This window comes from Mandrillus leucophaeus, unplaced genomic scaffold (genome assembly GCF_000951045.1).
Source record: "Mandrillus leucophaeus isolate KB7577 unplaced genomic scaffold, Mleu.le_1.0 Scaffold113, whole genome shotgun sequence".
NCBI classification, from domain to species: domain Eukaryota; kingdom Metazoa; phylum Chordata; class Mammalia; order Primates; family Cercopithecidae; genus Mandrillus; species Mandrillus leucophaeus.
The window spans coordinates 5,006,872-5,024,198 of record NW_012099543.1 but is presented as its reverse complement, the minus strand read 5'-3'; the positions used below and the strand labels follow the sequence as shown (position 1 = coordinate 5,024,198).

Sequence of the window (17,327 nt, the reverse complement as noted above, 5' to 3'; positions counted from 1 at the left end):
AAAAGAAAAGAACAGAACATCTTGTTATTTTTGTCAAGTATGGCAACGTGGATGAACCTGAAGGATATTATGCTAAGTGAAATAAGGCAGGGACAGAAAGACAAATACCACATTATCTCACCCATGTAGAATCTAAAAAAGTTGAATAAGTTCAGAAGATCTATTGTACAACGCAGTGATTATAGTTAATAACCATGTATTATATGCTTGAAATGGTTAACAGAGTAGATTTTAAATATTCTCACCACACACAAAAAAAAGTATGTGAAATGATGATACATTACTTAGCTGGAATAAGCCATTCCGCAATGTATACATGTATCAAAACATCATGTTGTACACCATAAATATATACAATTTTAAATTGTCAATTTAAAAAATAAAAATCATTTAAAAAACAAGTACTGTAAAAAATTTTACAGGTCATTTTTATTAAAATACATATATTAACCTTCTGCTTGATTTAAGCTAGGCCAATTTTGTTTTATTTTTAAAGTTTTATAAAACAAATTTATTGAAGTACTTTTCAACTAAAGTACACGGCATGTGTTTTAAGTATATAACAGGTAAGTGTTAACATATATGTGTGTGTGTATGAAACTGTCACCACAATCAACATAATGCATGTATACTTTCAAAAGTGTGCTTGGATCTTCAAAAGGTCCTTGGACCTCCCTCCTGTCCCTTCTCACTCATTGGAGCCCTCCTCTCCCAGCCCCAGTCCCTAAGCAACCACTAATATGCTTTCTGTCACCATAGATTAGTTTGTATTTTCTAGAATGTTTAAAGACAAAACAAAAAAAAATAGAGTGTATATTCTTCTTGTCAGGCTTATTTCACCCAGCATAATTATTTTGAAATTCTTCCATGTTCTAGCACGTATTTATAGTTCATTCCTTTGTTTGCTGAATAATAATCCACTGTATGGATGTACAACAGTTTGTTAGCCCATTCAACTGCAGATGGTCATTTGACTTGTTTTCTAACAAAGCTGCTGTGAACGTTTATGTAGCCCAATTTCTTTGTTTCTGAGATTTGGGGTTCAAGATAACCGACTTTCACTTCATTGAGCAATAAATAGAAAAATAAGATCAGCTCAAGAAAACTTCATTGGGATCAAGTGTTGGACAGTGAGAGGTTAACATGATTCTGCCAAGTCAGTTGATGCGTGGCTGACAGCCTGCCTCTGCTTCGACCTGGATTATGTTTCCTGACTAAGTGAATCATGTCAGGACTCTTAGACATATCAGGACGCAGCATTGAACACAGCAGCTGACTTATGGATCCCTTGAAAGACAGACTCAGCTCCCTAATAGGGAGGATGTGATGTGACAGGGTTGCCCTGCTAATGTTCCCTGGGCGCTGACCCCAGGGTCTGACTGCTTCCTAGCTTTTGAAGCTCAGATCTGTTCTACTTATAATTTTACAAAATACCTTTGTCCTCCAGCCCTCAGTCATAAATCTAGGCCAAATTCCTGTTTTCAAAGTTTTACCAGCACACATTGTCTGTGTTTTGTTGTTGTTGTTATTCGTTTGTTTTTGTTTTTTTGCACCAATTGAAACTGCTGCAATTGAATCTGCTTTTGGAATTTGCCAGCCTGTCTTCTCTTGGGAGGCATTAACACATTACTGACAAGTTAATAGAGGGCAAACATTGATTGTAGAAGTTTGGGTCTAAAATATGGATTTTATTTTAGCTTGTTTACAAGTATGATTTAAACCGTAAACTGTGAATATTGACCCATTATTTTCTAAGGCCTTGCGGATTTCTTTAAGCTATTTAACGAATGGTTTTCCCACTCTAGACATGCTCCTGGTGTCTGCAAATCCCTCAGACTTCCACTTTTGCTCCTGTGGAGCAGTTACTGTGGAGAGCTTGGATGATGCTGAAGAATTGCTGGCCACAGAAGTAAGGCTTGTTAGTTGTCAAAGCGAAATCTGGTAATGGCAATGAGAAATGAAAGACAGCATCTTAGAGTTCTGTTCTTCAGGGACTCGGAGAAGTGGTCTTGCTTCCATAGGGGTGTAGGGCTGCTTCTGTCCAAAGTTTACTGACTTACGAGAAAACTGCACATTGTCAGTATAGTAACTTTGGAAGCTATGAAAAAGTAGAAAGATATTTCAACTCAGTGGCAAACATCTCTTTTATTTGGTGTATATCTTTACAGTCTTTATTCTGTTTTTATCTATTTGCAGCTGCTTTTGTATGGTCATGTTAGTGTTTTTTGTTTTTTTACCAAAAGACTGTAATTATGCTGCATATACATTTGGCATATAGAATTTGCTTTCTCAGTTTAATCTTTTAGGCATTTCAAGTATCTTTAGGAACTCTTCATAAACATTTAAGTGGGTACTTAAGATTTTATCAGGCATTTGTGCTGTTGTTTATTGAGCTATTCTCCTAGTGTTAGACTCAAGATTTTTTTTCACTCCCACTGAGGTGAATATCTCTGTAGCTTAACACTTTTTCTGTATATCAGATTCACCTTATGCTAGGTTCCTAGAAGTGAAAATACGAAGGATTATGAATTTTTTATAGTCTCTTGGTACATATTCTAAATTAACCACTAGAAAGATTGTACCAATTTTTTCCCTCTTGGGGTGTATGAGAATGCACATCTTGTGCAGTGGATACTTAGGATGCAATTTTATGGTGAGGTGGCTTTTCTTAAACATTTCTTTTCACCAGTCTTTGAAATATGTCTGCTCTAGAATAAAGTCAGGAGAACACATGGGATCACAGAAACAAGCAACTCAGCAGATATGGTGCTTTCTGCCATAACCACGAAAGGCAAAATAATTGACCTGATACAGCCAGTTAGTGATCTGTTGCTGGAAGGAACCAGAGAGAGGCAGGGCATTGAAGGAAAGTTCTAAAACTACTGGGGAATAAACAAGCCTAGTCTTGTGCCTTCCTAATTCTCTTTTAAAGGGATGAGCAGACTGCGGGTGACCAAGTGCCAACAGGGCTGATTTGCATTGCTTTGAACAGAGCTGTCTATCTCACTCCCTTCAGCCCACAGCCCCGAGGTGTAACAGCGGGGGTGAGGTGCTCACTGCAGCCATTAGGCAAATGAAGACAGGGCCATCTGTTTCTGTTTTTACAGCAAGCCATGGACATCTTGGGCTTTCTTCCTGATGAGAAGTATGGATGCTATAAACTCACTGGAGCCATCATGCACTTTGGAAACATGAAATTTAAACAGAAACCTAGAGAAGAGCAACTGGAAGCAGATGGCACAGAAAGTAAGAATTGCTTTGAAGATACGGTATATACTTCAAATCCCTGGGCCCAAGCCTGCCCCCTTTTCCTTGCAGTTAACCTCACCTCTTACTTAAAATTAATCAATAGTGTCTCCCTTGGTTGCTGTTCTTCAAAAATGGTTCTGTCAACTACCATTCTAATGTAGAATCCTCCTATCACAGAATAAGAAGCACTCCTCAATAATTATTGATGATCCAGTCAATTTGCTAAACTTGGGTGAAAGAGAATGCCTTTAGCACATAGATTATTGAGAACAATGAGAGAAAGGAACGAATCATGGCCGGACACGATGGCTCACACTTGTGATCCCAGCACTTTGGGAGGCTGAGGCAGGTGGATCACTTGAGGCCAGGAGTTCAAGACCAGCCTGGCCAATATAGCGAAACCATGTCTCTACTGAAAATACAAAAAATTGGCCGAGAGTGGTGGCGCACACCTATAATCCCAGCTACTTGGGAGGCTGAGGCATGAGAATTGCTGGAACCCAGGAGGCAGAGGTTGCAGTGAGCTAAGATCGCACCATGGGCGACAGAGCAAGACTCAGTCTCAAAAAAATAAATAAAAAAAATAAAATAAAAATAATAAGGAGCAAATTATGATAAAATGTATTAAATGACATAATGGAGATGTGAACTAAGGCCCTTGGAATTCCCGCGGGATGTAACTAACTCATAGGGGTGAGACCAGGAGGCTTTATTTCCCCTTGTTTTTTTTTCACATTTAAAAAAAGCTATACTCTTTTCTGCTTACCAGAAAGATTTATGGCACCTTACAATGAATGATCTGTCTAGAATGATCATTAAAATAAATCCCCACAATTATGAAAAGAAGAAAGCATAGTTATTCCATTTAATATTAAAATTCCTTACAACTGAAATGAAAAGAGAAAACCCATTCATTCAACTCTTTCAACAACTAATTTTTTAAATTTTATATTTTTAATGCATGAAATATACATAACGTACAATTTACAATTTTAGCCACGTTTAAGTGTACAGTTCAGTGGCATGAAGAACACTCACATTGTTATATAATTAGCAATGTAATCCACTGCCAGAAGTTTTTCATCATTTCAACCTCAATAAACTATGTACTTATTAAACCCAAACTCCCTATTATCCCCTTCCGGTACTCCTGGTAACCACTGTTTTACTTTCTGACTCTAGGCACCTTATGTAAGCGTAATCATATGATATTTGACCTTTTGTAACTGGTTTATTTCACTTAGCATAATGTCTTCAAGGTTCATCCATGTCGTAGCATGTATCAAAATTTCATTCCTTTTTAAGGCTAAATAATATTCCAGTGTGTGCATATAACACATTTATCTTTTCATCAGTCTATGGACACTTGGTTGCTTCCACTTTTTGGCTATTATGAGTAATGCTGCTATGAATGTTGGTATATAAATATCTGTTTGAGTCTCTGCCTTCAATTCATTTGTGTATATACCTACAAGTGGAATTGCTAGAATAAATGGTAAATCTGTTATTTTTTTAGGAACCATCATATTGTTTTCCACAGTGGCCATACCTCTTTACATATTCACCAGGAATGCACGAAGGTTCCAGTTTCTTCACATCCATGCCAACATTTGTTGTTTTCTGTTTTTTGGTTTTGTTTTTTATAGTAGCCATCTTTATGGGTATAAAGTAGTATCTTATTGTGGTTTTGATTTGCATTTCCTTCCTGGTTGGTGATGTTGAACATCTTTTTATGTGCTTATTGGCCATTCGTATATCTTTTGAGAAATGTCTATTCAAGTCCTTTGCCTATTTTTAAAATTAGGTTATTTGGTTTTTTGTTGTTTGACAAATAAGTTTTCTGGTTTTTTTTTTTTTGAGACAGAGTCTTGCTCTGTGGCTCAGGCTGGAGTACAGGGGGGCAATCTTGGCTCCCTGCACCTTCTGCTTCCCAGGTTCAAGCAATTCTTGTGCCTCAGCCTTCCGAGTAACTGGGATTACAAGTGCACCACTATGCTGGGCTAATTTTTATATTTTTAGTATAGGTGGGGTTTCCCCGTGTTGGCCAGGCTGGTCTCCTGTCCTTAAGTGATTCACCCACCTCGGCCTCCCAAAGTGCTGGGATTACAGGCCTGAAACACCACATCTGGCCTATTGTGCAGCAGATAATTTTAGAGGCCAGGCTGTGCCAGGGACTATTCTTGATGCTAGGGATAGATCTGTGAACAAAATATTGTCCCTGTCCTGTCTAGTGTGGGAGTTAGAAAATAAATACATAAATATGTAACAAGTTCCATACAAAAAGGAAGTAAAGCAGAGTTTAAAAAATAAAGAATGATAGGATACAGGGGTTGTTGTAGATAGGGTGGTCAGGAAGTCCCTCAGAGAAGAGGACTCAGCACAGATGTGAATGAAGTGAGGCAATGTAATATGAAGATTTTGTAAACATCTTACACATTAACATATTCACATATGCTTTTATGGCATCTTATTTTATTTTTGCCATCCCGTTTGCTTTTTCCATGCTTTAAAACAAAGGTTTTTCTTGAAGAATGGTTTTTATTACAAAAAACAAGGCATACTTATTAATAAATCAGAAAACCAGATGAGCAAATGAAATGTGTAATCTCATCTGCTCTCCCTTTTGGCTTCTTCTCAGGTTCTTTGCTGGAGCTTCCTTGTCTTCCCTACTGCTAATTGCTCTAGGCCTGCTCAGGGCTCAACCCTTGAATCCTTCCTCTTCCCTCTCTATACTCATTTCTTTGGTGCCCATCTCAAACTGAACATGAATAGAACTGAACTCTTCATCCCACCCTGCCTTTACTACCAACTCTTCATTTCTAGTCTTCTTCAAAAATGCCAGCTAGGTTCTCCCAGTCACCCTGACTCAAATCTCAGAATCATCCAGACTCCTCTCTTTTTCTTTGTCTCTACCTTTGAAATCCAAAAGCTCACAACTTATCACCATGGCCATGTTCACTGCCACCACCTAGCCCGAGCCACCATTTCTTACCAGATTATTGCCACAGCCTCCTTCCTTGTCTCCCTGCCTGAACCCTTGCCTATGATGGATAGGTGGACAGCTCTGCACCCAGAAGCTACTGTCAATCCTTTCATAGTGTCAGTCAGCCCTTGTTCCACCATGTCCTGCTTCTGCTCTAACCTCAACAATGGCTCCCACCTTACTCCAAATGAAACCCCACATCCCTGTCACAGCTTCCTTAACCTCTATATTAGGTTGGTGCAAATGTAGTTGTGGTTTTTGTCATTACTTTTAACAGCAAAAACCGCAATTATGTTTGCACCAACCAATACTTCTCTTCTCTCTCTAATCCCTACCGTTAGTAGCAAAATCTACCATTTTCTCTTCTCTCGTTTCCCTCCACTCAGATGTTCTGGCCTCTTGGTTGTTTTTGGAGCCTATAAGCACTCCTATTGAAGGACTATTTTCATTAACTCCTCTTTCTGCCTGGAACTTTTCTCCTGTCCTCATATCTTACTCCCTCACTTACATTAAAGTAACTTCTTGGATCTTACCTTATTAGAAAAGCCTTCTCTAGCTACCTCCACCACTATCCCCCTAATCTAAATATTTTTCTTCATGTCATTCATACAGCTAGTTTTTATTGACTGTCCTAGCCTTCACCCCTCAGTCTTTACCAGATGTAAGCTTTGTAAGAGCAGGGACCTCATTTGGTGTGTTCACTGCTATATTTCCAGGTTTTAAAATGTGCCTGGCACATAGTAATGGATAATTATTTGTTATGTGAATCCTACCTACTCAGGAACAATCACTGTGAATGCCAAAGGACATATTTTTTAATGTAGCTTTCTAGTTGAATATGCACATATAACTTTTTAAAATAAAAATTTGTGATCATATGCATGCTAGTATCTTTTTTACTAAATTATATTTGAATATCTTTTGTCTTTTCAGCAATATCTTTTTAGATGGCTACAAAATATTCCATTGTGTGAATGTGCCATAATTAACTTAAGCATCTTACTGGATACTGAGTTTTTTTCAGTATGCTTCTACCTTTAGCTCATTTTAAAAACAGAGGTGTTGAATTTTTCTTTAATTCTAAGGGTTCTTAATGTATTAAGCTTTGGTAAATTTTTCCCAGTTAATTATTTGGGAAGGAATTGAAGGAGCTTGACAGATGAAGAGGGAAAGGGAAAGGGCACCCAAATCCAAAGGGGCATCCTAGCCTTTGCCTCTTTCTTGAGTTCCAACTCCATATTTCCAACTCTCAGCTGCATATTTTCTAGTATCCTAAACTCTGCATGGCTAAAAGTCCATCATCTTCTCCCCTAAGTGATGTCTTCCTACTGGCATTTCTATTCATATTTACAGTACTGGGCTTCTCTCTGCTTCTCAGACTGGAAACCTCCTAGTCATATTTCTCAGTCTCTCTCTTTCTTCCTTTCTCATTACTAATTTGGAGCTTCAGCATCTGACACTTGGGCATTCTGCAATGGGTTCACTCTGTAGTTTAAAACTCTTCCTACTCTGGTCTGTCTTGCACATTTCCAAAATTAAGCATTCTAAAGCCTGACTCTAATTATGTCATTTCTCTGCTTACAGCTCCTTTAACATTTCCCCATTCTTTAATTAATACGTTATAGCAGCATTAGATGTCTCCTGCAACCAGAAATCACCCACTTTTCTCAGTTTCTCACTCACTCCCTGGCACTGTAGTCCAATCCATCTGGGTTATAACCTCTTCTTGGACCATACATTGTACTCTTCAATGCCTGTGGCTTCAAGTCGTGCTGTTCATTTTTACAGAAACTCTTGTTCTCCCATATTTGCCTCCAAAAACTCTTGTCATCCTTCAAGGCTCAGATGGAATGTTGTTTCTTTTTTAATCCTTCCCCAGTCATGCAGCCCAGAAGGGCTCTTGCTCTGCTTCACACTTTCGTGATACTCGATATCTGTGTCTCTTATGCAGTTGTTTTACTGACATATTATTTTTTTCTCCGTGTTTTACTTACTCTCATAGATTATAATTTCTTGATGCCAGGGATTTTTGCCTTTTTTATTTATTTTCTTATTACGTTATCTAGCATCAGGGCTTACATATAGCAAATGCTCAGTAAACTTTGTTTAATAAATTAATGAAATATGAACAACTCAAAAATTGTATTATAACCTTCCATAAAAGAGATTTATATCGTTATCATAACCCATGTAGACTGACAAAACTGGATTTTGTTTCATTCTTTTATATCTGGTTATTTGCAGATGGGACTGAACTGGGATAGAATTGTAAATTTGGAAAAGATTGCTTTTTGAATTTCTCTACCTTTTTACCTGTTTTCAGGTGAAGTCGTACTTTGTTCTTTCCATCTTCCTGATTTCAAAATAAAATTACCAAACCTGGTTACTCTTCTCTAGACAGTAGTTTGCAAACTTTGCTGCTCACCAGAATCACTGGGGAACTTTTAAAATCCTGAAGCTCAGGCATTACCCAAGCCAGACAAACCAGATTTCTGTGGGTGAATTTCAGGCATCAGTATTTGCTTTTACAACTTGCCAAGGACCCCAATGTGCCATCAAAGTTGAGGACTACCGCAATAACAACTTTGTTCTTAAACTTGTATGTGTATCAGAATCACCTGGGTAACATGATGAAACTAGAGCAGCCCAGCCCCTAACCTGCTTCAGGGAGCCTGTTGTTTAATATTTGATTAGCTCTCCAGCTATGCCAATGCACACTGATGCTTGAGAACCACCACTGTAGCTAAATGTGACCTCCCCCAGGTAAGATCATGCAGCCTAATTAAAGTCCATGGGTTCATTCACCAGGTCCTGAAGGCACTGATGCTTATGGGTGGGAATTTCATAAAGCCTATTTGGGAATACGATTAAAATACGTTTACACACATTGCTATCTTTACAATAGTAGTTCCTGAATGTCAGATGGGCATTTATTCATAGATTTACGCTATTTTCATCTTGGTTGTAAACTGTAAACATTTAGTGCAAATGAAGTAATTTACTTTCTGGAAGATGATGACTTCTATTGCTTCCTCCGCCCCCCAAAACAGAGAACATATGTGATGCATAATGTAAATCTCTGGAGTAAATCCAGGGCACACTAGTCCTGTCTGTAGATACTCAACTGTCTCTGGAGTAAGTGAGAAATAATCCTGTAATGTTACTTGCTATTTCTGTTAAGCTTAAGGTGGGGTACTCCTGAGAGAATTTGAGTTTCTTTTGTTCATGGATAAAAATAGACTCACAGGACTGTGCTTAACACTGGAAAAAGGATATATGAAGACTCTCGGCGTGGGAAACTATTCCTTGAGACTATTATTACCTGTATCATGCCTCTGCATGCTTCCAAAGCTTAGAAAAAACAAGTGTTTCCTCTTTTTTTTAAACCCAGACAGATACCAGAAAATTGTTTTTCACATTGTTGGTTACTGTTCATCTCCACTCAGATTGACCAGACACATTTTATTTCTTCCCATCTTTTACATATTTTCACACTGGATTAGATACTCTATAAAGTCTCTCCCAGTTCAAAAAGTCTATGATCTCACATACCGGATTCTTAACTTGAAATTGTCAAGCTTTTGCCTCCAAACCTGGCACTGTTAGCAGACTCATCTCAGCACAGGATGGGCATCTCTGCTCTACTTTTGATTTTCATTTATTTTTCCAGATAAGCTTTGTGTTTTGAAAGGTTTCGTAGCAACCAAGTACCCAGGCTATTATCACTGCAAATAAACTAACATAAAGTAGGTATGTAGCTTGTAGCAATGTATGTATAATATATATTGATTTTAGTTTATAAGCAAATCAAACATTTCAAACATTTTAAGCCTTGTAGACACTTAAAAGGCTGTGAAAAGGAAATTGATATTGCTAATACAGATGAGATAGACCTCTCTAATTGCGTTTTGTTTTTACTTTATTTTCTGTTTGTGATTATTGCTCAGGAAAATTTGCAGGTTTTTTTTTCTTTAGTGAATTAAAGAAACACTGCACTACCTTCTATTATGAGACATTATTCAACAGAATGACTATGCCAGACATACTAGCATATCTCCAAATTCATTTAAAAATAGAAAGCAGAGAGAGGTTTTGGATGAGCGGAATATTTATTTTGTTTGGTAACTGAAATAATCCACAATTTGAAATATGTTTATAACTTTTGCCTGTGTCATTATTTTATGTCATTTTTTTCATACCTAAAGTGATGCATGCCTATTTACTTTTCCTTCTGATAATACTTATTCTCCACTACTTTAGGAAATGGAAGTTTTCTTTCATAAAACAATTTTGTGGGGTGTAAGTATTATCGTTGGACAGCAGAGGGCACTACGGAGTAAACAGAGACTTTGCAGGGAAAGGATGGGCGTTTTACAGATAACTGGCAAGTGTCCTGGCTTCTGTTGATTGGTGCTTGTCTATAATTATCAGATTACATGTCCCAAGTCCGTGTTTTGTTGAAAGAGTCCACAAGTACATGCATAGAAAGAGAAAACAAATAATAAAGATGGCATTTTCCATGTCCTTCAGACAAATTATATCTCAATTTCTAAGAGTCGATTTCTTGATACTAGTCCTCTTTTAGAAGATTCATATGCCATAATATTCACCCTTTTAAACTGTATGGTTATTGGGTTTTAGTATATTCTCAAGGCTGTGCAACCACCACTGTCTAATTCCAGAATATTTTATTATCACAAAAATAAACTCCTAGTAGCAACTATTAGTAGTTACTTTGATTTTTGCTTCTCCTCAGCCTGTGGCAACCAACATCGACTTTCTGTCCTCATGGATTTGCCTGTTCTGAACAGTTCATAGAAATGAAATCCTGCAATATGTGGCCTTTTGTGTCTGACTTCCTTTCACTTAGCATAATGTTTTCAAGTTTCAGCCATGTCGTAGCACACATCAATGCTTCATTTTTGTAAAATGACTAGCAATATCCTATTATATGAGTATACCACATATTTTTATCCATTCATCAGTGATGGATATTTCACTTTTCCCTACCTTTTGACTATTGTGAATAATGCTGCTAGAAACATTTGTGTACAATTTTTTGTGTGAACATATGTTTTCATTTCTCTTGGGTGTGTACCTGAAAGTGAAATTGCTGGATTCTATAGTAACTCTATGCTTAACTTCAGAGTAACTGTCAAACTGTTTCTTACAGAAAATGCACACCATTTTGCATTCCCGCCCACAATGTATGAGGGTTCCATTTTTTCTACATCCTTGCCAACACTTGTTATTGTCTGCCTTTTTGATTACAGTCATTCTAGTGGGTGTGAGTGGCATTATATTTTCTTTTTCATTAATACCAACGAACTGATGAAGTGAGATTTCAATGTGGCTTTGACTTGCATTTCCAAGAAATAGGTTCCTTTAAACTTTTAGGATTCAGGCATTTATTTGAAAACTACAATCTACCTTGCTACATTGATCTAAACACACTATATTTCTGTCCTTTGGGTAGTCAGTTTGGCTATAATGGAATGAATTTTAACAGTGTTTTCCTCTCTCCTTCCTTCTCTTCTATCTCTGATGACCAGATGCTGACAAAGCTGCTTTCCTCATGGGCATTAACTCCTCTGAGTTGGTAAAGGACTTGATCCATCCTAGAATCAAAGTTGGTAATGAGTATGTTACCAGAGGTCAAACTATAGAACAGGTAAGGTGATATTTCAAGAGCATTATTATTCTATGATCTTCCAATAATTGTATATATATTGTACTTGTATATTTTTCAACTACTAAGGATGTTTGCAATAATAAAAGCTTCTATAAACGAGCAAAAAAGAGCTCTTGGGATGACTATTCCAAATGTTTTTACTTGTGATGCACACCACAGTAAATGCTCTTGTCTGAAACATACATTTTGAAAGTTTTCCCTTAGGTAGCAAGTATCTTTGCAGATGCAGACAAACCCTCCACTTGTTGTGATCAACATCTTTGTCATCCAGCAAGGAAGCTTTCAAAGCTGTTCGTTCCTAACATGGATAAAATTGGCAAATTGGCATGCCTCACATATTTGGCATATTGGATCCTTTGACATAAAAGACACATGGTGACATGTTAGTTGAGAAACAGTTTTAGGACATATGCTAAAAACCAATATTTGAAAGGAGGTGGGTATTGAGAACAGAAATGAGAGACGGAACGTCATGTAGACTTTGTTTAGCATCCATAAGAATGTTGTAGTGGAGAATAACAAATTCTCTGAGGTTTTGCCTTAATGCAGTAAATATTCCCAGGGCCACTGGGTAATGAGACCATCTAAACATGCTAGTAAGTTTCAAAAATAATAATTTATAGCTGTAATGTGTAAGGGAAAATATGAGATAAGCTGGGCTGCAGTAATGCATACACACTAAAATCTCAGTGACAACAAAATATTTCTTACATCAAGTCCAATACAGAGTATATAGCCTTCTCTGTTTTGTAGTTCTATGTTGTTCTTTGTAGTTCTCTGTCATCTGGGACACATGGCCTCCAAAGTGACTACACAAGGAGAAAAGATCATTTGTAGAGAAAGTACAACCACCTTTAACTGCTTGGGCTAGAAGTAATATCACTTTCACTAACAGTTCATTGATAAGAATTAGTAAAATAATACCTTTAGCTACAGAAAGGGGCTGAGAAATGTAGCCTTTCTGGAAAGAGGAAGTGGTGTCACACATAGTATGGCTAAAGCATTCACAGGTATTATTGCCTTCTATTCTTACAATAATACTCAGAGCTAAGTAGGGCAGAAATGCATAATTTATGATTTTTCTAGTTGAGCAAACTGAGTCAAAGGGAACGTTAAGTAACATTCTTACCCAGTCTTACTCAGTATACACCCTAACTCTGAAAGAAAAATAGACAAATGTACAAATTTGTAATATAAGACAGTCATCTTCTATATGATGACTAGAATAGATGTGTTTCGCTTGGTGTATTAAGGTAACTGATGTGTCTGTGTTATTTAAAACATTTAAATGACTAATCAAAATCAATTTATTAATTTAGCTTACTCTATAAAGGATAATTCTACCTCTACTATAATACTAACTTTACTATATTGAAATAATCTGCTTACATTTTTGTCTTCTAACCTCTTTGAGGCATGGACTATGTCTAATTCATCTTAGTGCCCCAAACATCTGAAACAATTCCCTGTAAGCCGTAAGTGCTCCACACATGTTAAAATAGACTACATTGAGCTAAACTTGAATCACGATCAGCAGGACACATAATTGAGCTATTTCTTGGCAGTGGGGTTAGAGTTGTTCAGCAGTTGCGTGCCTTCTTAGACATTCACCACAACATGCATGACATGCTATGATTATAGAACAGGGGTTTTCTCTGTATAAAACTAATGAGCCCAAATAGCAAGAAGAGCAGATTTTGAATGTTTCTAACATAAAGAAATGATCGATGTTTGAGGTATAGATGTGCTGATAACCCTGATTTGATCATTACCACATTGTATACATGTATGAAAATATCATACTGTACCTCATAAATATATACAATTATTTTTCAATTAAAATGATAATAAAAGCAAAAAATAAAAATAAAACTAATGAGCCCATAGGAGGCCTGAGATCAAGCCTTCAGTTCTCTCATATTGTGTTCTGAGGAACTAAAAACACAATATTATAGTAGGGACTCCAGCCTTTACTATAACAGGACCAGTGAAACAAGCTAATATATTATTATTCAACATTAAAATAAAAAAACCTCCTCCTTTCTCTGTCTCTCACTCTCTCTCTCTCCTGGAGACATAGTAAGAAAGCACACTCTAAGGCTTTTTTTTCCCTTAGGAATTTTACTGATTTTATAGAGACAATTGTCACTGCTAAAAATAGAGACATGTATGCTCTGTTGATGACAATTGCAAAAGATGGGAAAAAATTTTGCAGCGTTAACATTCTATACAAAATTTAGTTCTAGCTATAATGCTAACTAACTCTGATACCTTGGTTAATTGTCTTCATCTCTCTGAGCACCGCGGTGAAGTGGCTGAACAACTTTGTATTTCTCAATGTAATTGGCATTTAAGATGGGACAGTTCTTTATGGATGAGAGTGTCCTGCACATTGTAGATGTTTGGGATTCCTGGCCCCCAGGTAACTAAATGCCAGTAGCATTCTTAGTCACTGTGACAACCAGAAAATGCCACTTGCATTTCCAAATGCATTCCTCCTTTGAGGAGATACCATCCCAAGGTGAAAACCACTATATATGCCTATCGAGAACTAAGGATCTTCAGGTCTAGTATTTCATGATTCCATGATATTTCTAACTATGTCACCTAGAAATAAGTTCCTTTATGATTAATAATAAAATAATAATAATGTCCACTGAGTACTAACTATAGGTGATGTGCTAAGTGCTTTGCATGAATTATCTCATTTAATCTAATAAAAAGCCTACAAAGTAGATATTATTATTGCCATTTTACAGCTACAGACAGTGACCCTTAGAAAGATTAACCACTCAAGGCGACACAACTAGTAAGTAAATACTGGGGGGAGGATGAGGAAGTGATAAAAGCAGAAAAGGGGTGGAAAAGGGAGGATTAACATTTATTGGATACTAAGTGTCAAATGTGCTGTCAGTTTGCATCCCCTGTCTCATTGGATATCTCACAACAACCCTGAGCTACGCATATTTCATTATTATTATTTTACAGATGAGAAAGGCAGGGATCAACATACTTAAAACTTTTGGCTGGGCTCGGTGGCTCACTCCTGTAATCCTAGCACTTTGGGAGGCCAAGAGGGGAGGATCACCTGAGGTCAGGAGTTCGAGATCAGCCTGGCCAACATGGTGAAACCTCGTCTCTACTAAAAATACAAAAAAATTAGCCAGGTGTGGTGGTGTGTGCCTGTAATCCCAGCCACTTGGGAGGCTGAGGCAAGAGAATCGTTTGAACTTTGGAGGTGGAGGTTGCAGTGAGCCAAGATTGTGCCATTGCACTCCAGCCTGGGCAACAGAGCAACACTGTATCTCAAAAAAAAAAAAAAAAAATTAACTATTTGACTTCATTATTTTTTTTTCTATTGTTTTCTATCATGCATGATTGCCCCCAGTAACCAAAGTCTTCTGTGAGGTTGTTTTAAAAAGAGCTAAGAAATGGGTGCACTTAACCCCTGAAAAGTGGAAGTATAGATTTAGCCATCTCATTTCCTCTTCATTGGACAGAAAATGATGAAAATGATTAGAGAGCAACATATTGATCTGTTTCATGAATTCATCAGCAGATGTTTACCATCCATTTCTCCTACTGCCTACATCTCCAGGCTTTCTTCCTATGTTTCTCTACCACTTGCCCCACCTGACCTAACAGTATCTCTCCCACTCCCACTTCTCAAGTATTTAGGGAATTAAAGGGGGGTGAGCAAGTTAGTCATGTTCTTTTTAAAGTTTCAAAGTGACTGCTATAGACAGAGTGATTTCTTCGGTGTTACAGAGGATGAAAATCATTCTTGATGCTTTATTTGTACGTGTGTGCTCTTGATGCTGATAATAAAAAACTGTGATGCCATCCGGCTGATGGATTACTGTGGAAATGACTCAAGATAACTGATCAGGGAGTGGGTGACTCATAACTAAATCACCACCGGAAACCAACTGGCTCCTGCTGCGTGCTGTCTCCTGGGCAGAAGGATGGATGTGATAGGCCTATTTTAAATGTTAAGTGGTTGGAGCACGTTCTGTTGCCAGGCTTGGAGAATGGCCAACTAAAATTCTCTCCTCCTTGGAGTATGTCAGAAACCTGCTACTACAGCAGTGCTATTGAGTTATGGAAGGAGGATCTGCATCATCCAGGCACAAAGGTTGGCGCTGTCCCCAGTGGGTTACTTTAGAACCTTTGCCACACCCCTCCAGGGAAGGAAAAGGCAGCCTCAGTTTTACAGCAGGAGAATCTGAGTCAGAATGATGCACCAAATGGCTATTCTCTGTCCAGGTTGTTGAGAGCAACACTGGGAACTAATATAATAAAGAGCTGGAAGCTAAGGCTAGGAAGATCCTTTAAGAGTGTTTTTCAGATGAAGATGCTGCTTTCCAGAAAGGTTAGATCACTTGCCAAAGGTTACACAATTCATTGGCATCTACAGCAGTGGCAGAACAAGGATTAGGGATTATAAATTTCTAATGTACTATATCACTATGTTCAAACTATTACGCATGGTATTACAAATATTCTGAATCTTATTAAAATGGTAAGGAAGACTTCATTCAGGACTGCTGCAATAGATATATTGCAACAGGGTAGAGATACTGGGCTCAACTGCAAGTACAACAAGGTTAAGTGGGGATTTATAGCCCAAGACCACAGGGAGGGGATCAGTGGGCGGCAAATTACTAATAGTGGGTAGGAGGATTTTTTTTAAACTGACCTAACAGGATTCTTGCTAAAGGCAGGCCAATAACATGTACATCAAAGGTGGGAGATAGGGGAACTTAATCAGAGATCAAGGGTGAGTGACTTAGCAGACTTCTTCCTGCAGCTGGGCTAGACAGGCTGAAGACAGGACAGGTAAGGTGGAGGCGAGGGGTCAGAGGATCCTCATTAAAGTTTGGTCAAGGAGAGAGTCTTTGTCAATAGTAATCAGCTGGGGATTGTGTTAGCTTACAGATTCTGATTCAGTAGGTCTGAGACTGGGCCTGAGAGTCTGCATTTTTAACACACTCTTAGGTGGTGTTGCTGCTGCTTGTCTTAGGATCACACTTTGAATAGCAAGGCTTTGGGACACATTACCACACCATAACCTGGGATAGTTAGTCCTTTAATAATAGGAACGTGATTCCTCTCATCTGTGTTTCCATAAGGAGGCACCAGGCTAGCTTACTCCTTTCTCCTACCCATCTCCTTTCCTCCTTTTTCCTCCCTTCCTCTCTCCCTCCTTTTCCTTCTCCCTCCCTCCTTTCCTTCCTTCCTTCCCTTCCTTCCTCCCTCCCTCCCTCCATCCCTCCCTTTCTTCCTCCCTCCCTTCCCCTCTTTCTCCCTTTCTCTCTTTCTCTCTCTTTTCCTTCCTTCCTTCCTTCATTCCTTCCTTCCTTCCTTCCTTCCTTCCCTTCCTCCCTCCCTCTCTCCTTCTCT

General features: G+C 38.0%; 1 protein-coding gene across 1 annotated transcript in view; it reads left to right on the top strand.

Moving 5' to 3' along the window:
- Positions 1–17,327, top strand: part of MYH15 (myosin, heavy chain 15) — a 141,629-nt gene that overhangs the window by 35,203 nt on the left and 89,099 nt on the right. Inside the window, 3 exon segments of the mRNA XM_011995587.1 lie at positions 1,806–1,909; positions 3,108–3,246; positions 11,785–11,903. Coding sequence (XP_011850977.1) covers positions 1,806–1,909; positions 3,108–3,246; positions 11,785–11,903 — 362 coding nt within the window.